At 41.1% G+C, this 23069-nt stretch overlaps 1 protein-coding gene across 1 annotated transcript in view; it reads left to right on the top strand.

The window, feature by feature from the left end:
• fmn2b (formin 2b) overlaps window positions 1-23069 on the top strand; it is a 409270-nt gene that overhangs the window by 331036 nt on the left and 55165 nt on the right. Inside the window, 1 exon segment of the mRNA XM_080199671.1 lies at window positions 1842-1893. Coding sequence (XP_080055797.1) covers window positions 1842-1893 — 52 coding nt within the window.

The following is a 23069-nucleotide window of genomic DNA, read 5'->3' as shown; positions in this document are numbered from 1 at the left end:
ACTTTTGGAATGTCTTTAGGGAAACCACAGACGAGATTTTACTAAAATGGCAATCAGGGGTGAAAGACTTCATAAGAACGTAAGAACTAGGAGCAGGAGTAGGCCATCTGGTTCCTCGAGCCTGCTCTGCCGTTCAACAAGATCATGGCTAATCTTTTTGTGGACTTGGCTCCACTTACCCACCCACTCACCATAACCCTTAATTCCTTTACTGTTCAAAAATCTAACTGTCTTTGCCTTATAAACAGTCAAGGAGGTAGCCTCAACTGTTTCACTGGGCAGGGATTTCCACAGAATCACAACCCTTTGGGTGAAGAAGTTCCTCCTCAACTCAGTCCTAAATCTGCTCCCTCTTATTTTGAGGCTATGGCCGCTAGTTCTATTTTCACCTGCCAGTGGAAACAACCCCCCTCTGCTTCTATCTTGCTATATTCCCTTCATTATTTTATGTTTCTGTAAGAACCCCCCTCATTCTTCTGAATTCCAATGAGTCTAGTCCCAATTTACTCAGCCTCTCCTCATAAGCCAACCCTCTTAACTTCCGAATCAACCAAGTGAATCTCTTTTGCAACCACATGCTATGGAAATGCTCGAGAACCTGTTTATTGTTGTCTTTCACTGGACCAGAGAAGATAAATGGATGATTTTGAGTAACCTATTTTGCTCATTCAGCAACAAATCCAATTGTCCCTTAGCTTCCCATTGAGAATAAGATGACTTTATTCAGGAATGCGTTTAAGACCATCAGCAACTTATAAAAGATTCTCCACTGTGCAGAAGTTAATGGGGACTTTTTCTTTCTATTCTGCATGCACAATAGAAAATGGGGCAACTATTAGCAATAAACTTCTATCCTGAGGCATCACTGCTACGATATGCCTACCAGATGCAGATCTGGGAATAAACATTTTTTTCCTCTGTTTGGCTGTTTGCTCAACGTTGATTTTTTTTTCAAAAAAGCACGAAAAGCATAACTGGAAAATGAAAGATCTTTCTGCAATTTGCTGAGCAATGTTTGATTCCAAGGGTAAAACTGTCCTTGCAGTGTTCAACCAGCCATTTGGTTCTGAAATTCTGAGCAGTTTTACACAAAAGTTACTTTTTGCTGCCTGGAATGATTTTGACTTTGGATCTTTCTAGGCGTCAAAGAAGCAAGAAACTCTCGTCACATTTGCCTAGGCAGCTTTGAAACCTGGGACTCAAATGTTGTATGATGTTAATGCATCCAAATAAGTTCAATTTGGCAAAGATTGATAGGATAAAATAAAGCCCAGTTTGACATTCCATTTGTAGTTTGTTTTCTTGGTATTGAAAGGAATTGATATTTTTCGGAAAACAGTACAATTCTAGGATAACCTTTATTCAAAATTCCAGTACTATACTGAAGTATTAATTGCTCAGTGGCCAGCAGAAGCCTCCAACAATATTTTTCTATTGGCTTTCTGAAGAGCTTCCCAAATGTAATATAGGTTGGGATTTTCCAGCCATGCTCAATCTGAAACTGGAAAATCCCACCCGAGGTCAACAAACCTACCAATGGCTCTCCCCTCACCTGCTGCAATTCCCATGGCAGAAGGAGAAATTTGCCCTATAATGTCATATTTTGTACAGGGTATTTAAATTGTTACTTAATGATTAAGTTTCAAAAACTTCCAGGATCCAGGGCAGGCACGCTTGTTTCCTCCCCCTCTGTGATCTTATTTGAGCCAAAGTTGACTCCAATTTGATTTTCAAAATTAGGCTGAAAGTAACATCAGATTCATTTTAATTGCTCGAGTTTGAAAGTATTTAGAATTGGCTTCTGACCATGTTATTAATTGCTACCTTTTTTTGATTCACAGCAAAGATTGATCAAGAATCCAAGGAAGCTTTCTTGTCTCAAACTCACAAAAGGTAATTTTTCTCCCCCCAACTTCTGGTTATACAGTACAAATCTCCTTAGGTAAGCAATGTATTTTCTGATGGTGTGTTCAAAAATGGCTGCAGCATGTATAAATGAACTGATATCTAGAAAGGCATGCTCTTATCAATGAGTGCAAATTAGCTGATGTTGGTTTTTGCCAAGGTTGACATAGGTCTGCAGGTGTAAAGGATCAGAGAGACTATTCTTTTCCCATATCGCTTATTGTACATCAGACATTCAAAATGAAATTTTTGTCTTGTACATCCAAGATCTGCTAATTGCTTTCAAGATCATATCAACTTTTAGTTCAAACACTGCTATTGTTTATCTTGGAAGACTTGCTTGTTGATGGCAACATTCCCGAACGTGGTAATATTGTACTCCAATGAATGAGAGTCGGGATAAAATTTAGTTTGTTTTGTTTTCGTCTTAATAGAATGGCACAAAGACTGAGGATGGGCATGCCAAGTGACGTTGAAGTGTTCAGATAGTCTGTTTTCCCTCCTTTAACCTGACCTCTTAAGTATCTTTGGGCAAAATTTTCCAGTCCCACCCGCCATGGGAATTGTAGCAAGCAGGGCATGGACTACGCAAAGGTCCATTGATCTTGGGTGGGATTTTCCGGTGTTGGGACGAGCACAGCCGGAAACCCCCGTGCTTTGTTTCTCTCTCCACTTTGCATTGTGCTAACGTGCCATAAATACTGGCAAGTCTTCTCGTATCTCTTGCAAATGTTTTTTTTACTCGGTGTACGCAGTGGTGTGTAACCCAGTTATTGGCCGTGGAGACTTAATTTCCAATCCCAATTTATTTTTGATCTGATGTCCACTTTCCCAAAGCGTAAGATGAATGTGATCACTGGCCACTACACAAGCTGACATTTGTTCATTTGAGTGTGCACCAAAGGTGTGGTGTAGATCCTCTCCGGTCTGTTCCACTCAACGTACAAGGTGACATTTTTACCATTGAATCCTCCTTAAACCCATATGCAACCAGTTTAAAGTTGACGTGAATTGCAGGAATGAACTAAGGCTGAGGTGATTGATTGCATTTATTACGTAGCTGGCACTGAAGATGTATCCTCTGTCAATTAAATTTTATGGTGAGCTCTGTCTAATAAAGTAATAGGTTTTGTGTTCCATACTAGATTCTTGGGAGTTCTTTTTCCTCCTCGCTAACCAATGTGTTTTCCCCAACATATCTGCACCCCACCGCCGCCACACCGCCCCCCCCCCCCCCCCCCCCCAAACCCCCCAAAATCGTCTTGGACTGCAGACATCTTTTGGTACTTTGCTCAAGTGGCCATTAGTCATTTGAGTCTTGACAGTGAGTGCTGGCAGACTATTTAACCTTGCCAAAGAGGGAATACATTGCAGCTCAGCCTGACCCTGCATTTCCCTACATGTACATTCATGCAGAGGTTATGTAAGTGCTTGAAAGTATTACTGTCCTGCTGGTTTTATTTTTCTTTTCCCTAACAAGGAGCAGAGTCTGGGACACAGTCTCAGAATAAGGGGCAAGTCATTTAGGACTGAGATGAAGAGAAATTTCCACCCTCAGGGTGGTGAATCTGTGGAATTTTTACACCAGAGGGATGTGGAGACTGAGTCATTGAGTAAGTTCAAGACTAAAATCGACAGATTTCTACATCTTAAAAACAAGAAGGGATACAGCATAAGTGCAGGCAATTAACACTGAAGTAGAAGATCAGCCATGATCTCATTCGATAGCAGAGAGGGCTCGAAGGTCTGAATGGCCTACTCCTGCCAATTCTTAGTTCTGGGCCTTGAAATACATCAATTGATTTCTCACATGCCTTTCACAACTTTGAGAAACAACTAATTCAGCAGAAACCAGGGATTCGGCACAGGATGTTTGCATTAAGCTTAGAGGATCAGTGTAATTAACAAAATTAAGACAATATTGATGGGGTATCGCAACATGCTAAGAAAATAGTCCTGCTCCTTATGATCATGCAGTGTCTTCAGTCTGCAAGATGTCTTCTTGATTAGTTACAAGTTTGATAGCAACATGCAAAAACAATCTTGCAAATAATGGTCTTCTACAGTCCCCCAAAGCCCCAATGCATGGTGCATCCAAGAAAGAATTTTTAAAGTGCAGTCACCAATATAGTGCAGAGACATGAAGCAATTAACAGTTTATTTCCATGATGGTAAAAGGGGTGGGGGGGGATGAATATTAGCCACGACAGTGGAGCGAAATTCCATGCTTTTCCTTGAATGATGCCATCAGGTCTTTAATGTTCACTCAGTGACAGGGCCTTGGTTAAAAGGGTTCTGCAAAAGGCAGTATCTCCAACAACTGAGATTATGGGTTTAAGCCTCTGGAAGTGGGCTTGAATTCTCAACCTTCTGACTCATTTGCAACTGTACTACTGAGCCAAAGCTTGACACCATGTAATGGCCTCCATGGGCAAGGTGCTGGTTGGCATTAAGTGAGCAGGGCAAATTGCAAAGTGGCTGCTGCGTGTGCATTAGTTGCCTTTGTGTTAGTTTTATTTATTGTTATATTGGTATACAATGAAAAGTATTATTTCTTGTGAGCGATACAAAGCATATCATTCATAGAGTACATGGGGAGCAGGAAATGAGAGGGTGCAGTGCTATAGTCATAGCTAGGGTGTAGAGAAAGGTGAACTTAATATAAGGTAGATCCATTCAAAAATCTGATGGCAGCCGGGAAGAAGCTCTTGAGTTGGTTGGTACGTGACCTCAGACTTTTGTTTTTTTTTCCGATTGAAGACAAGTGTGTGTGTGTCTGGGCTGTTTGGGATCCTTGATTATGCTGGCTACTTTCCGAGGCAGCGGGAAATGTAGATGGAGTGAATGGTGGAAGGCTGTTTTGTGCGATGGACTGGGCTACGTTTACACCTCTTTGTAACTTCTTGCAGTCTTGATCAAATGAGATGCCTTGAGATGAGGGACGGTGGGGGGGGGGAGGTGGAATGTAGCAAGGAAAAGTTTTAAGAAAATACAATAGCTGCATGAATAGTGAAGAGGAGGGGAGAGAAAGACTGAGACACTGAGCAGGGCTAATTAGAGTGAGCCTCCAAAAGAAATTTGTACTTTGTATGCTGTAGCATAGACAGTTCAAACAGAACGAATACATGAAATGGCTGGGTTAAAAATCAGATAACAATGATAGATCAGCCGGCAGCTGTCCTACTGGCTCCATGGTTAATATGCTGAAGATTTATCACAAATGTTTTGTATGGCTCCATTACAATAAGAAGGAGATCAGGCAAACTAGATGGGTACAACAGTGGTGATTCTTTTTAGCTGTTTTTCTTTGTTTGATGTCGGGAAGGGGGAACTTTTATGTATTTTAGAAAGGAAGGTTTTATGGGATGAAGCAAGATTTAGTTTTCAAAAAAGAAGCACAATTATCAAGTACAGAGTGCTATCGAGTCCTACGTAACATGTTATTTTGTATATAATAGAGCCAGAATGATTAAGGACAACAACTGCAGCTCATTAATGCAGGTCACTCCCTGCATTTTAGTTAATCTATATTCCTCTTATCACTGCCCCCACACACCATTCAAAGTTTGGCATTCAGATTAAATTTGGAACAAAGTTATTCTGATTTTGCAAGGCGGTGATTTTCTTTTTCTATTGGGACACAGCAACTGATAATTCTCAAAGTTTATTTTCCACAAATTCTCTCCGGTAAATGGTTAGAATATTCAAATACAGAATGTAGGAGGCCACTGGACCATGAATAGCAGCTTGAAGCTGAAGTCAAATAGGGATCATACAATGTTGACATCAAGGGCTAGATTTTGGCAACCGAGGTGGGTGTTTGAGTTTGGAATTTTGCAAAGTCGCAAACCCACCTCATTGGGAAGTACCCTGGAATGTGTAATGTGTAACTTTCACTCTGGGGGATGGGGGCGCAATGGAGTTGGGCCCAAATGTACATTAATAACTTGGATTTGGGAATACAGGATATAATTTTATAATTTATAGATGACACAAAATGTAGAAGTGTCATAACCATTGAGAAAAATAATAACAAGACTTGGGGAAGTGGTAGACAGACTGCTGGAACGGTTAGACATGTGGCTGACAGAATTCAGTGCAACTGAGGGGCAGGACAAGTTTAAAGGGGACGCAATAGAGAGACTTGAGAGCGATTGTGCATAAATCTTTGAAGGTGGCTGGAAGGGATAATGAAGCTTGTGATTAGGCAGATACAGTTCTGGCCTTTATGAATAGCAGCACAGAGTACAAAAGCCAGGAGGTTGAGCTAAACCTATATAGAATTCTCATTCGGCCTCAGTGTGAGTATTGTGCCCAATTCAATCCACCGCACTTCATGAAAGGAGTGCAGGTTTTGGAGAAGCTGCAGAATAAATTTTGCTGCAATGTCTCCTGGAATGAGGGATTAGAGTTACTTATACTGGAAAAGCTGGGGGGGAGGGGGGGAGTTTCCCCTTGGAGCCGAAAGGCAAGGAATTTTGATAGAGGTGTTTAAAGCCATGTAGGGCTTAGATAAAGTAAGTAAAGAGAAGCTGCTTCCAATAATTGTAGGGTAGATAACCAGCCCCACGGATTTATTGTTGGCAAGTGCACCAGACATACAGTTTAGATTTAGAATGCACTGCCTGATAGGATCCTAGTGGATAAAAATTCAATAGTAGCCTTCAGAAAGGAACGTTATGACGCTCTATTCTATGGTTCTGCCAATGTAGAATTATTAAAAACTCTTCCTCTCTCAAGGTAGTGTAGATAGCTATGTTTATACTTCATTCTCCTTCAGTGCATCAGAAAAATAGGACTAAATTTGCAGCAATTCAGACATGACCTTTTTACTCCTTTTTGATTTGTTTTCTTAATTACCTTTCTCACTTGCATTGCATTGCCTCTGCCACAAGGCAGTGTGCATTACACAATCGTCTAAAATCTAAATGTTTGTTTGTAAGGCGGGAAGGAATTCAGTAGAGAACAATCACCATCAGACTATACTCTGCTAACAAATTCTTCTTGTAAGGTACATTGCAACTTGCCATTTGAATTTCTGTTTTCATGCTAGCTGCAAGTTTTCCTTTATGCTAGAGAGTAATTATATGATAATTAGCTACACATTGAACTCGTGTTTCAGATCAATTCTGCTTTGAACTTTGACCAAAGTGCTGTGCTGAAAATGAGAACTAATAAGGTTTGATGGTTGGTGAGATTTAAGCAGCGATTAGGATGGCCAAAAGAAAAAAAATCAAATTACCTAAAATTGTTTTTTAACAAATCCCTTTGAAAGGTTATTAAAGAGCAGCAGATTAGATTTCTCCTTGTGACTCAGACCTTGTAAGACTGTTCTATGTTAGTTTTCATGTGTAGTGTAAACACTGAAGAAAGGCAATGTTTCTCCTTTAAATAAGACGACAAAAAGCAAAGAAAAATTTCACTATAATGTGAATCGCCTTTTTGTTATCCTTACTGGTACACATAATGCTTGCATAAGAATTGAGTTTTATTGTAAATCACTTTGGTATGGTAACATCTTAGAAAATAAATGTAGATTATTTAAACAAAGTTAACACACAATAATTATAGTTAAGGAGGTCCTCCATATTTTTTATCTCAAGAATGTGGGCATCACCAGCATTTATTAGCCATACCTAGTTATCCTGCAAATGTGAGACTATGTTGTCACCTTGAACTGCAGTCAATTTTTGTATCAGTCTCATAAAACTCAGCATGATGTTACGTCAGCTTTTTATTTCCAGACCTTTTTTAAACTGATTGCAAATTCTCAATCTGCCATGACCAGGGTTTGAACTAGCTTTTTCTGAATTGTGAGTCAGAGATTTACAGCATGGAAACAGGCCTTTCGTCCCAACTTGTCCATGCCATCCTTTTTTTAAAACCTCCTAAGCTAGCCCCAATTGACTGCATTTGGCCCATCTAGTACTAGAAACCATAGAAACCCCACAGTCCAGTAGGAGGCCATTCAGCTCATCAACTCTGACTGACAATAACCCCACCTAGGCCCTATCCTACTTGATCGGACAGTAAGGGGCAATTTAGAATGGCCAGTGCACCTAATCTGCATATCTTTGTACTGTGGGAGGAAACCAGAGCATTCAGTGGAAACCCATGCAGACATGGGGAGAACGTGCAAACTCCATACAGACAGTGACCCAAGCCAGGAAACAAACCCAGGTCTCAGGAGTTGAGTTGGCAGTGCTAACCACTGCTGCCTAATCTAACACTTGTATTGTACTCCTTGCATTTATCTACCCAAAGAAAATCATAGAAATAATATAGCAGAGAAGGAGCTATATTAATTCATCCCATTGTACCCTTGCCAGCTCTTCATGTAGCATTATCTAATTAATCCCGCTTCCCTGTTCTTCCAGCAATGTTCTGTCACTATTTTCCCTTCAAGTGTTTATACATTCCCTTTTCAATGTGTCTATTGATCCTGTTTCCATCGTCCTCTCAAGCACTACGTACCAGAGCGGTCATAATCAGTGTAAAAACTGTTTCCTCACATTACTTCTGGTTCTTTTCTCATCACCGTAAATCTGTGACCTCTGATTACCAACCTTTCTGTCACTAGTTTCTCTTATTTACTGTAAAGTCATTCAAAATTTTTAATACCTCTATCAAAAATTCCTCTTGAGCTGCTTTGCTTTAAGGACAGCAAACCTGCCATCTCCAGTGTCTCCTCTAAAGTCCCTTATCCTTGGTATGATTCTGGTAGATCTCCTCTGCACATTCTCCAAAGCCTTGACCCTCCTCCTTAATGCGTGGTGCCCAGAATTAAAGGCAATATTCAACTGATGCCAAAGCAGTGCTTTTGGCGGGTTGAGCAACTTTCCTTGTTTTTGTACACTCTACCTTTTATTTATAAAACTAAATATGTTTCAATTTCTGCACAATTCTTCAAAATTGTGCAATTGAATTTATACTGTATCACCACACTTCAGTAAATTTCAACTGTCCATTTGCCAGTCAATGTACTCGTGAAGATTGTTACCATCCTCCCCATGGTTTCCTACATTTTTCACGTTTTGAGTGATTTACCAACCTTGGAATACTGCCTAGTTGAACATGAAAGTGTGCTGATTCTAATACCCAACCTCAGGAGCACACCTCTGTGTATCTCCAGTCTGAAAAGCAACTATTACCAACTTAAACTCAGGAAACACAAATGTAGAAATGGTTTGGGTGGAGATGAGGAACAGCAAAGGCAAGAAGTTGCTTGTGGGATAACCACGTGATAGGGTGATAACCACGTGATAGGGTGGAACGTAATGGAAGAACTAATGTGGGCTTATCAGAAAGGCACACCAATAAGCATGGGTGACTTTTAATCTACATATAGACTGGAAAAGACGGATCATAGAAGCCCTACAGTACAGAAGGAAGCCATTCGGCCCATTGCATTTGTACCGACCACAATCCCACCAAGGCTCTATTTCTGTCACCCCACATATTTATTCTGCTAATCCCCTAGGGTCAATTCAGCATAGCCAACCAACTTAACCCACACATCTTTGGGAAGAAACATGAGCACCTGGAGAAAACCCATGTAGACATGGGAAGAAAGTACAAACTCCATACATTCAGTGACCCGAGGCCAGAATTGAACCTGGGACCCTGGTGCTGTGAGGCAGCAGTGCTAACCACAAGTGCCACTGTACTGTTCTACTGTAATCTGGTTGTGGAGTTTGTAGAATGTTTCTGGGATCATTTCTTAGGACGTGACCTGGAGTCAAGCAGAGACCAGGCTATACTAGACCTGACAGTGTGCAACGCAATAAAATTAATTAATGATCTCACAGTGAAGGCACTTCTTAGTAACAGCAATCATTCTTTGATTGAACTTTACGTTCAGTTTGAGGGTGGGAAGAGTGGATCTCCTTTATAATACCACAGTTGAATTAAAAGTAATTCTGGGTTAACTTTGTAATAGCTTGTAACAATCTTGCAATCTTGTATGCCTCTTACAGAGATCATCCCAAGGATATTAGCTTTCCAAGCTTCAATTCCCAAAGCTTTGTCTCCCCATGTAACTCTGACCATTGACACTAGGGATCAATCTTGAAGTTATTCATTGCACTGCCTGAATATCTGTCATTTTTAACAACCAAGTTGAATTACATTATTCGAGGCATTTTCTCACTGTCATATGGGTTATTTCTGCTTCAGTGATGGTGGCTCATTGATGATGAGAACGTGAGATTAATATGTTTAAACATGATCCCTTTATTGGTAGGCTTTTAATGATTTACAGTTCCAAAGTATGGTCGTGCACGGTGGTGCTCCATCACACAGGCTAGCTGCTTACAGAATATTGCTCTGAGACTAAAATGAAAACACTAAAGTCTCACACCAGCAAGTTAAAGTCCAACAGGTTTATTTGGAATCGTGAGCTTTTGGAGCACTGCTCCTTCATCAGATGACTCACCTGATGAAGGTCACATTACATCAGATACAAAATTGTATGTTACATTCTAACATACGTCACACCATGGGCAGTTGTGCTCCCCAGTCCCACCTTACCTTTGCTCTGGCGAGCACTTTTGCATTATAATGCGTGCAGGCACATATCATCACACTTACCAGAGCACTACATTCTCTGGCATATTCTCATTCTTCTTTTTGATGTTCAGATTGCCGATTGTTTTCCACTTTGGGCAATATTTTGTACTTGTGCAGTTTAGAAATCCAGTATCTCCAACAATAAAAAAAGTAAGGTTATTTTGTTAGACAGTTTATGGAATGAGTGATTAAAGAGTTGTGATTTATTCACTGTTGCTCTTGTATAATCTTCAGAGATTCTTAACCACAGTAATTCTTTATGCTCATTGAGGTGAAGGATGTTGTCACAATACTTTGAGTTTCAAGTATCTCAATTGTCATGAAGGTCAGTACCAGGTGTCACACAACCCCAACCTCAGAACACGACCAACTGCACCAATGTGATAGGCCTTCCATTTCCAGTGCGACTATCATAAAGGCTGTATCTATACCGTATTGTCTATTAGCAACAGCTTTGTTGCAACCAAAAGTTATTCATCTTTTTAAAAGCAAAACATGCTGGAAATACTCAACAGGTCAAGCAGCATCGCTGGAGAGAGGGATGGAGTTAACATTTCTGGTCTGTGACCTTTCATCAGAATTGGATAAAGTTTTGCAATGCAATCGGTTTTGACTTGGTACGAGATTTGGGAAGGTTCAGAATGGGAAGGTCTGTCTGAGGTGAGTGGAGGAAAGAGCAGCGCTCTGAAAGCTTGTGATTCCAAATAAATTTGTTGGACTTTAAACTGATGTTATGAGACTCAATTCTTCACAATCAAAGAAAGAATTGAAAACTGGTGTTCTTTCCTGATTTTCTAATAATTCCATGCCATTCACCCCCTAAAGGACATAATCCATGCGGAACAAAAAGGGGATGAAATTCAGTTCAATAATGCTATGTCAAGCGTTGCTGCTTATTCCACCTTGGAGACAGGCTGTGCTGGACAAACTCAGCAGGTCAGCATCTGCGGAGAGAGAAACAGAGTTAATGTTTCATGTCCAATGTGACTTCAGAACAGAATTTGAGAATTTGTTATTGGGACTGATTGAGAAACGACTAGGCTTCAAGGCTAACTTGAATTAACAATGCATTCCTAGGAAAGTAAATTGAGAGACATAGGGTTTTGCAGCCAAATGTGGATGAATGGTGTTAGTTGGTCATTAGGCTTGCCCCAAGACTTTGAGCTTCTACACTGGTACTTTGTGAGCTACCTTCTTGAACAGCTGTTGTCTGTGTGGTGTAAGTACATCCACATTGCTGTTAGAGAGGGATTTCCTGGATTTTGACCCAGTTGCGGTGAAGGAATGGTGATATATTTCCAAGTAAGGATGTTGAGTGGCCTGGAAGGGAACTTCCAGGTAGTGGTGTTCCCATGCATCTGCTGCCCTTGTCCTTCTAGATTGGAGCAGCCATGGGTTTGGAGGGTGCTGTCTCAGGAGTCTTGGTGAGCTTCTGCAGTGCATCTTGTAGACGGTACACACTCCTGCCACACTTTATTGGTGGTTGGGGGGGGAGCCATAACAGCACTGTGATCTCTACAGGGCAAGTAGCACCTGTGTGAACAAGACAAACAAACTTTAACATAACCATTCAGATTAAGAATCCCTGCTGAGACCTGTAGAGTTTAATCCAGGGAGTGTAAAATAGAATTAATTATTCTATGTCAAATCACGTGCAGAAAAACAAAAGAGGTTTTTTAATTCTGAATTACTCAAAATCTGGTAATTAAAATCTAATGGAGTGTGAATTTACACCTATAGGAAAAAATGCATTGAGAGTGATGGAAAAGTGATTTGGTAATTAAATTTTAACATGCTGTTAAAAATCCCCTTGCATTTGAATTGACAGGCTTCCACTTTCTCTGGTATGTTTAGTGGGTGTCTAATGGTAAAGAACCCTGAAACTTCATACCAATGCACATATTTCATTCCTGGGTCCATCAGCGAGATGTCAGTGTAGTACAGCTTCAGAAGGAATGGGACAAACCGATTTCCACATCTGACTGTGATGCATTTGTTCTTGTGTTTGTCACAGCGGACGCAAGTTTCTGTCAAGTCTACTCTTTACTGACCATTGATAATCTTCTCATATTCTGCCACAAAATCTCAGCCATTGAAATGCCCAATAGGTAGAACTGACCTACAAAAATGATTGGCTTTATTGGACTGCATAGTTAATTGCTTTGGCGAGCGGCTGATAACTTATGTTCAAACATGTGCAGGTTGGGTTGATTGTCCCTTAGTGTCAGGAGGATATGGGAATAGAGTCTGGGAGGGATTGCAGTCAGTGCAGACTTGATGGGCTGAATGGCATCGTTTTGTGTTGTATGATTCTATAAGTCTCCAGAATTTCAAATTTCCTTTTACAGAATATCTCGTCATATTGGTCAGCTTGGGTTTATTAAATATTAAATTGACTTCAATGATGGCCTATGAAAATTAAAGGCCAATCAACCTGATGAAGTTGATGGGTAGAATTTGTCTTGACTCACAGCACAATGTGCACATATACTTTCCTATTCATTTATAGGATGCATGTGTCGCTGGCTGGACCAGCATTTATTGCCCATCTCTAACTGCCCTTCATTTCATACGTTGCTGTGGGCCTGGAGCCACATGTGGGCCAGGTCAGGATGGTAGATCGCCTTCCCTAAATGACACTAGTGAACCAGATGAGTCTTTACGACAATCACGGTCATCAGTTGACATTTTAATTCCAGACTTTTATTGAAGTCAAATATCATTATCTGCCAGGGATTTGAACCTGGCTTTTCAGATCTTGCCCAGGGTCTTTGGATTACTAGTCCACTGACAATACCTCTGTGCCACTGCCTTCCCACTGCATGTTTAACACCAGTCTTCGTTTATGGAATTGCATAAAACTGAGATTTTTTGCTTTGGTTTCTCCAATTCGATTATTATCCCTACAGCATCTTATTTTCCTAAATAGCTCCTGTCTACCGTTGATGTTCAGTAATATGTACCATTTAATTTATCCAATAATTTTAGATTTTGATCTAAATTACTTCTGTTAGCTCCCCTTTTTGTTACTTTGTCCAGTCTTTTTACACGCATTCTTAGTACTGATTTTGTGACAATCTTTTTTATTATTCATTCATGTGACATGAGGGTCACTGGCTTGGCCAACATTGATTGCCCTTATTTAAAAGTCGATCACAATTCAATGGATCCCAAGTCACCTGTAAGCCAGACCAAGTAAGGACATCAAATTTTCCTGCCTAAAGGACAGTTGCAAACCAGGTGCGTTTTTATAAAAATCAGCAATAGTTTTGTGGTCATCATTAGACATTTTAATCCAGATTTATTTTGTTATTGGGTTCTAATTTCACCATCCACCATGATAGGTTTTGAACCCTTACTCTGGGTCCGGTTACTAATTACCAGCCTCTAGTCCAGTACCAATACGACTGCTGCCACCACCACTGCTTAATATATAACAATATATTTCTGAAGGGGAAAAAATCGTGCTTTGTTCTAAACTTCATAATCCTATGCAGTAAATGTTTGGCACAATGTGTTGAAGCACCTGTGTCCAGCACCATAAAATGCTAGTATGTGGATATACTTCACTCATCTAAACTTCTAATTTAACTGATCCCAAGACCAAGTGGATGAGTCACTGATTCACATTTGCACTTCTAATAGTTGGAACAAAGGCGATGTTTGATGGAGATCATGTTTTGCCAGGAATTTGTTTTGAGATTCTCCCGATTGGTTGCCATAACATTGGTAACAGATCAGTGGAAGCTGCGGATAAACACATTGACAATGTTTCAGCCTTATCTTCAAGCACAGCTACACTGGTCAGTCAGAGTAGTCTCCAGGCTGGTGCCATTCACCTTCATGACCTCGAGGGCTAGACAGCCCAGTGAGCCTAGAAAGGTGGAGCGGAACCGGGGCAGCTGAGGAACATCAGAAAACGTCCCCAAACGTTGGAAAACCTGTATGAAAAAGCCAACTTAAAAAATCTCCAACACCTATTTTCAAAGAGAAGGGACTTTAACATCGATTAGCTTGCAAAGCAAAAAAATCTAGCTGTTTACGATTTCACTTTTTTTGAAGTAACCGTATCTTGTCATCTTCTGGAAGGAACCATGGTTACCAAAGAAAATAAATGCTCGACAGGACTGTCAGATGATGATGAGTGAGATTGCTGCCGTTTCACAGGAACATAGAAAGAGGAGCTTGCAATCTAAACTTTCAATCATGTTCCTCCAGTCAGTGAGATCTGTACTTAAAATCTGTTTATCCTGCCTTTGCCATTGGAACAAACTCTTTCTTCTTATTTATACAGTCCACCTTAGCATCCTTTTCCTTTTATAATAACTGACCTGAAACATTTTAAGGATGTTTATAAGTTAGGTTGTTACGGTCTCTGTAGAACTCGATAAGGTTTTTGAAAAGAAATTCAAACTTCCATTTCATGTCTGAAAGGTTGACAAAACAAGATTTCCCATCTCAAAAGACTAAAAGCATCAGTGACCGAACATTATCTTTGTAGACAATTTATACTTCAAATCTCAAAACAGAACATTTCCCTTTTTCCTTTTAGCACAATTGAAAACATACTTCACTACGTACTTCCAATTTTCCCAGAATCAGTCCAAATTGATTCTTAGCTCCCAAGAGTTTGTTTTGATCCTTTTCTTCTCTCAGCCTGGGAACTTTTGGTGTATGGCATTGTCACAGCAGATGGTGAAATTTAAATCCAATAAAATCTGGGATTAAAGTCTAACGATGACCATGAAACCATGGCTGATTGTCATAAAAACCGATTTGGTTCACTAATTTTAAGGAAGAAAATCTGTTGTCCTTACCTGATCTGGCCTACATGTGACTTCAGACCCATAGAAATGTGGTTGACTCTCAACTGCCTTATGAACTGGCTTAGTGATGGGCAATAAATGTCCAGACAGTGACACCCACATCCTGCGAATGAAAACAAAAAAAACGACTTTTCACAGTGATGGGTTTTCCCCCACAATTTCTCTCTAGCACAAGTTAGATGAATCTTCCTGCCTCATTCATCACGAACTTGGCCTTGCCAATCTGAGCATGGAAGGAAGGTGAGGGGAAACGCTGATTTTTCCATCAACATTACAATTTCTATCTATTGACCTTTAACTCCAGTGACGTTTTCAAATGCTCAGTAAGGTGGATAATTACACAATAGGTTTTAAACATTTTTTTGGAAGGCGGAATTTAATGCTTAAGCGAAAGAAATTGGTGCAAAGAACCGTGCTTGATGGATGTTAAGAGATAATGAGCGTAACATAATCGAAGATTGCAGATGGCATGCCCAAACTCTTTGGAAATAAGGATTTAAAAGTAATTATTTAAAATGTAAACTGTGATAAAGTAACCACTTGCAATAAAAGCTCTCGCGCATGTTAATCTCCTGAAGCAATTTTAATTATTTGCGGCTCTGATTCACAAAAAATATCTTGCTGCAACAAGTTGCCTATTACAACATTTTGTGTGGTTCTTGGAGGAAGTGATTTTTGGAGCTGGGTCCACCCGTGTATTATCTTCATAATGGATGGTTTTGCAATTGTGGCAATTTAGAATGTACATCTGCTGCTGAACTGGTATACAAGCAAATGAATCTGCTCTGCAAGTGATCCTATTGCGGGAAATGCAATGGGTGGGCCTGCAGTAATATCCCAGATGTCCTGGGCTCATTTTGATCACCTGAGAGTTTGGAGAGGATCTCTCAAATTGGAGATGTATTTCCTCTTCTGTCCTCTGTTGTCTTATTTTTGCTTCCGCTTGGAGGTCAGATGAACGCAAGGGAGAGAGCTATAGGACAGTCGAGAATCGTCAGAATGGGGACGACGTGATGGACCAGACTGTCTTTTCTGCCTGTATCTTTCAGGTTTTCATATTTACCAGCTGATCCGCAAGTTAGAATCTCTACAATGCGGACACCATTTAGCCCATCAAGTCTGCACCAAACACAATCCCACCCAGGCCCAATTCCCATAACCCCACGTTTACTCTGCTAATCCCCCCTGATGCTATGGTTAATTTAGCATGGACAATCAACTTGACCCACACATCTTTGGACTGTGGGAGGAAACCCACACAGAATGTGAGGAGAATGTGCAAACTCCACAAACAGTGACCCGAGGCCAGAATTGAACCTGGATCCCTGGCGCTGTGAGGCAACAGTACTAATCACAGTGCCACCATGCTGCCCCAGTCTGCTTTGATATCCAAGCAATTTTATTCAATGAGCAGTTATACTACTGAGACCAACGAACTCTGAAATCCTTTAAGAGAAGGATTTTTTAAAAATTACCGTGTTGTGTTCATGGAATATAAACTACATTTGAAAGTGACTCTTACTTCCTGAAGATGAATAATCCACCTTTCAGTTATTAGGTTGCTGACAGCATACTTGCCGAACTCTTACCCACTAATACTTTCATTATGATGGTAATGTACCTTCCAAGTGTTGTGAAAAATAGGCATCATGGATCTTAAGCTATATTAATCCCTATATTACACAGAATTACATGGAAAATGAACAAAGGAACTTTCAGCTTCAGCAATCCATGCTGACATCTGTGATCCAAAGGAGTTTCATCCCATCTTTCCTGGTCTAACTCTATCATTTATAACCCTCAATTCCCTTCTCCCTGTGCTCAACTAGCCTCCTCTTAATTGCATCGAAATCAATCCCCTCAACCACTCTCGATGGCGATGAATTCCATGCCCTCACACCCTCCCATGTAAAAATAAAAAGTATTAATTTTCTTCTTGGTTTCTGGGAATTGAACCTGGATCCCTGGCGCTGTGGGGCAGCAGCGTTAACCACCGTGGCACCACTTAGTTACTAACAGAGTAGTAACCAACTCTAGTTACTATTTTACACAGAGCATGCAGACAATCCTTCTGCCTCTGGACAAGTAGCTCCAATGCCTTAAGATACCCAGGAGAGTGAGAGGCTAAGGAAGTAATTTCTGTTTAAAAGAAATATGGAGTGGAACCCAGACTGATGTCTAACTATTGTCATCTTTCTGGCAGCTCCTACAACAAGCTGGTGCCATACCTAATGCTTTGGATTTGCCTGGGAACACTAATGTTTGGACAGCAGGTTCTCAATTTCATGAGTATCTCTACTCCAAAGCAGTGCTTTATGAGGAGTTTGATGCTGCCATCAATAGAATCCCAATGGCAGGTACACCTTCCCTATGGCAGGATTTCAAAGTACAAGAATGAGCAGCAGGAGTAGGCCATTTGGCTTCTCGAGTCTACTCATCGAGCGTAGAATCCCTCCAGTTCAGAAGGAGGCTGTTCAGCTCATCGGGTCTGTACAGACCACAGTCCCATCCAGGCCTTATTCCTGTAACCCTCATTTGCCCTGCTAATCCCCCTGACACTAGGGTCAATCTAACCCGCACACCTTTGGACTGTGGGAGGAAAAAAACACAGGCATGGGGAGAATGTGCAAACTCCATACAGACAGTGACCTGAGGCCAGAATCGAACCTGGGTCTCTGGCTCTGTGAGACAGCAGTGCTAACCACTGTGCTGCCCCAGTCCGCTCTGCCATGTCTGATCATGTTGTAGTCTCAACTCCACTTTCCTTCCTGCCTCTCGTTATCCTCGATTTCCTTGTCAATCGAAAAACCTATCTACACAGCAGGTGTGAACATGGATCATGAGTTGTGACCCTACCCCGCCCCGCTGCCAGCCTCAGCAATCATGACCTAGAAAAGTTACATGAGTGTGGATAGACGCTACTTCAGCTTTGCTGCTACCATGAACTTTGTGTAACTGACACGTTCCTTCAGAGTAAACCATTACATGTAGTGTTCTGGAGACATCAAGGCACTGGCATCGGCTGGATCTGAGCATCACCAGTCATCCCTCCCTGAATAGCATTCTCAATACATGGAGCTGCCACAGCGCTGATTGTGATACAAATCACTCCCTGGAGTGCAAGCCGGTAAGGATGCTACCTTGAAGTTTCTTTGCTTTCACAGCAGAAATGCAGTCCTCATTAAATCATCACTCGCTGTGTTCTATCACAATATGTTCCCTTGGCATTGCTAACTGGATCCGCGCACTCTAACACTCTGACCAGAGCTCCACTTCTGTCATGAGGAAGCTTACTGATTTAAAAAAAACGCAGAACTCTTTGATAACGGGCATTTTTGATTTACTGGCACCACCCCTTCCCCACACGTCAGGTAATAGAAATTTTACTCTATTAGTAACTAAGTGGTGCCACAGTGGTTAACACTGCTGCCCCGCAGCGCCAGGGATCCAGGTTTGATTCCCAGTTAGGTCACTGCCTGTGCAGAGTCTGCATGTTCTCCCCTTGCCTGCGTGGATTTCCCCTGGGTGCTTTGGTTTCCTCCCACAGTCCGAAAGACGTGCTGGTTAGGAGCATTGGGCCGTGCTAATTTCTCCCTCGGTGTACTGACTGGGTGATTTTCGTAGTAACTTTATTGCTGTGTTAATGTAAGCCTACCTGTGACAGTAATAAATAAGCTTAAACTATTTGTGGACTTGCACTTTGGCCTCCTTCCAAAAGTTGGGCAGCAGGGTCAGACTTTAATGTCTATATCCTAACAAACTCCTCATGCAGGTGGGTGAATGGCATTGTGTGCCACATGGTGTGCAAGTTAGTGCCCAGAAATTCTGCATAAAATACCTGATCATGGCCAGGAAGTTGAGAGGGGAAAGATGAAGAGAAACTGGATGCTTCCATAGAAAAGGAAAAATCAGTGTTGTTTCTCTTGTTGGCACTAACAAAGGTTTAGGAATGGATATTTGAAAAGTGCTGCTCAGAACAGGGAATCATTGGAATGAGACCCGAATGAAGAAATCGGTCATAGCTTTGGAGATCTTACCCATTGTCTTCTGATCCAATAGATGGGCAGCACATTTGAATTTTTAGTAGAATTGGAGGCACTTCACGGCATTGGTCACTTTAAGATGTCTGGTGGTTGTGGAAAGTGTTACATAAATAATTTATTTTGTGATTTTAATAGAGGCTTTAGAATGCAACACGCAGTTAGATTGTTGCTCCTGGATCAAGGGGATTAAAATTCTAAATCAGAGTTTCACAGTGTTGTGAATGAAGCAGTCATCTGCAAACATACCGGCCATTTGAAAAACTGTCTCCGTTTCAAGAATGCTAAATTACACGTTGCAGTAAGGTGAGGAGAAGCCAAACCATTGAAACGTTGTATGCTTCCTTTAGCAATAAAGTGATGATCTTAACAGTATATTTTAATGCTTGGCGATTTAACCATTTTCTGTGTGAGAGGTTTCCATGGGGAATAGAAATTCTTAAGATTCCTAGGATGAAGGGGTTAAAAACGAGGTTCACGCTGGTGCAATTGTACAAAAGAAAATCTTTGTTTAAAAGTTTCGCAGACTGCTTTTGCCATTACTGAGTCACTCTAACCGCCACGGATGCCAGCAGTAAACTTTTCAAAGGCAGTTTATAATGCCAGTCCACTTTATTGTACCTTGCACCACAGAATTTGCGGACTGTAATGGAACAAATTGGATGTTCAGTGCGTTTAGCTTCCCTGAGAAAGGAAATTCCTTTTCTTCCATTAAGCTTAAATCCAACGTGTAGGGTTGATTCTTTTTGCGTCTGACAATTCTGTAGTGCCAATGTGGACAGTTAAAAGTGAGGATTAGTTATTTCTTAGCAAGCCCGTGCAGAAAGAAATAGCTGAGGGGGAGAAAGGGCAGGCGGGCGTGAGGAAAAGTAACAGATTAGATGAACCAAGATTAATGTGATTAATGTTCAATCACCGGCTCAATGTGGAAAAGGTTGACCTGTCTACGGTTTTGAAGTTAAATCTAGGATTACTTTTCATTAATCTGTGGGCAATGGATTTTGACACAAAAGCCAGCCAGTGGAAAGGTGGAATATTTACATCAAAATAGGCACTTTATCCAAGATATTTATGAATAGGTGTTTTATGGTCTGATGCAAGCACATAGGTCTGTGTTTATACAACGTAAGCAGTCAGACAGGAAAGGCTCCAGCCTGGCCTTACCAGAGATGTAACATGGAATGGTTTCAGTAATCTGCAAACAAATTACATCATTGCGTTTACAGTATTGATAAAATGTAATAAAAGTGAGCACCCGGCACTTGAGCCGTTTAGCCTGTGTCAGGTGAAAGTTAAATGTTGGATTTACATGAAGCCACATAGCAGTGTTTACAATTGCACAGACCAGATGTCTTGATTAAGCCATTACAATAACCAGGTCTGACAAGAAAATGGATTCAGTGCACTTACCTTTCTGTTTATCGTGAAATGTTCACTAAACAGTGAAAGCCATAGATAAGCATTCGGTGTGCCTCTCGCTGTCTGTAGAAACCCTGCGCAGCTGAGCTGTTTTTTGTTAAATGGATTTGACATTTTTAGAAGCATTATCACAATCGTTACGCATTGTGAAATTATTAATAAATTACCCGCCCTGTGAAAAATGTCACGTTGTTTGAGGGAATCAGTACGCAATTTTTTTCTTTTTTGGGGGCATCTTTGTCCATGTGAAAATTAGAAGACTTTATAAAAGTGGTTTCTGTTCGTCGGAGCTGTATTCCTAACACTACTGTTAGCCAAGAGCTCTATTCTACAGAGAAGGGGCTGATAGTATTATGTAAATTAGGGCATGACCCTTTTAAGGGACCCAGGGTGTGCTGGCCAGGAACCACCTTGAGTGGGCAGTTAATGTTTGGAGTGCGGAGCAAGTAGACTGAATAAAGATCTGTGGTCCCTGATGCCTGGCTGTGGAGTAGTTCTTGAGGAGACACTTCAGTATTAGGAGATTTAACTGATAGCATGCACTGAGTCCGTTTTAATTTGGCCCAATGGGCGTCAATAGTGATAAGTTGGTCTCAAAATAGTCTTCCAACCCCTTTTAATAACACCATTCAGCCTGCTGCCACTCTAGAAAGGGCTGACCATTCAATGGCCAAGGAGCCTGGCTGTATATAATATGCAAGTCAGTAATCTATTGCCTATATCAGATGATTGCCACTTTAGGATACAGCTGGTCTGAACATGTGCTGTACACCTGCCCGTCAGTTTTTCTGGTGGTAGTGCCAAAGAGGCTCAAGAAAGGGAAGTTTTAAATTATTATTACAGACCTGCAGAATCACAAGAAATCCTCGGGGCATCAAAGAAATAATCTGAACGGCTGCCATGGTGGGAGATCCTGGCACAGTCTTGTCTTGCTGCCGATCAGGTGGTTTCCAGGCTTTCTGTCATTTGAGCTCGCCTGGGCTGCCCTGGCCTGCCTAGTGCCAACAATTCGCCAGTCCTGTGGAAATGAGGCCAGGCTACAGAATGTCTCCTTTTTCCCCATCTCTTTCCCCACCCGAAATGGGAAGGTTACCGATGCACTCAGCACATAGGCTGGTTCAAAGTTAAAATGGCCACCGGTGTGTCATAGAATCCCTACCGTAGAGAACATTTTATCCCGCTATTCATTGTTCTGGTTTTATCATGTGTTGAACTTGTCTGCAGTGAAGATCGGAAGCAGCTTTTTAGCAATAGAACAGTTGGTAAGTAAGTGTAATTTATTAGCTTGTAATCACTGAGCAATATTTATTTATTTGGTTAAATAAAAAGGCATGCACTCTATTTGTAACTGCTTGTTATCTGTATCTCACTGAATCATTATTTGGGGTCTGTGACAGTAGTGACTTAAGAGGTGAAACAGCTCTTTGCTGTTAATTTAGTGGTTCTATATGCCCCCAGTGTGCCTCACTTTACTTTCTCTCGCTCTGGATGATCTTAATGGACCACAGCACCTTCCTCCAACACCATTTCTTGGTTCTCCAGGTCAGCAAGACAGCCATCTCCATCAGTTTCACTTACTAGCTGTGGTTTCACTTCCTAGCTTGGTTTCTCTTCCTGTCCCCTCACTGTTACATCTGGAATCTCACCCCCAGCATCTGTCCCTCACTGCTGCCTCTTCCACATCAGAATATTGAATTTGATGATCAGAGCTGATCGAAATAAATGGCAGAATAGGCTCAAAGGGCTGATGAATGGCCTACCACTGCTTCTGGTTTCTATGTTCTTCCCCTTGGTGTTAAAAGCGTCTGCAGACATGCTAACAGCAAGCTCTGCCTCTCCATCACTCCTAAGCCTTGTGCTATCAGATTGCTTGTACAAAAATCAGTCCTTTGAGCCACAATTTCCTTCAATTAAATGTTTGAAACACCAAAGCCTACTTACCATAACCCATCCCAGCTATTGTCTGACTGTTCATAACTTCATTATTTTATTGAATCTCAAGCTAAGCTTTTGACCCCTTATCATCATCACAAAGTCTTGCGTAGTGCCACATCTAATATAATTTGCTTCCATTTGTTGCTCAGCTCATCTGCTTGTATTCTCATCAGTGTCTTTGTTACCTCCAGAGTAGAGTTCTCCTGGTTTGACTTCCTATCTTTTGTACTCCACGAACTTCAGTTTATTCATAAATCCATTGCCTCTATTGGAATCCATGTCAAGTCCCACTAATCAGCTCTTCTTGCTCACCAAACATTGGCTTCAGATTTTGTCTTGCTTCAAACCTTAAGGTTCTTAAACGTCTGATCTTGCT

Source organism: Carcharhinus amblyrhynchos, chromosome 12, assembly GCF_965287045.1.
Source record: "Carcharhinus amblyrhynchos chromosome 12, sCarAmb.v2.hapA, whole genome shotgun sequence".
Taxonomy (NCBI): domain Eukaryota; kingdom Metazoa; phylum Chordata; class Chondrichthyes; order Carcharhiniformes; family Carcharhinidae; genus Carcharhinus; species Carcharhinus amblyrhynchos.
This window is presented reverse-complemented; position numbering and strand designations above follow the sequence as displayed.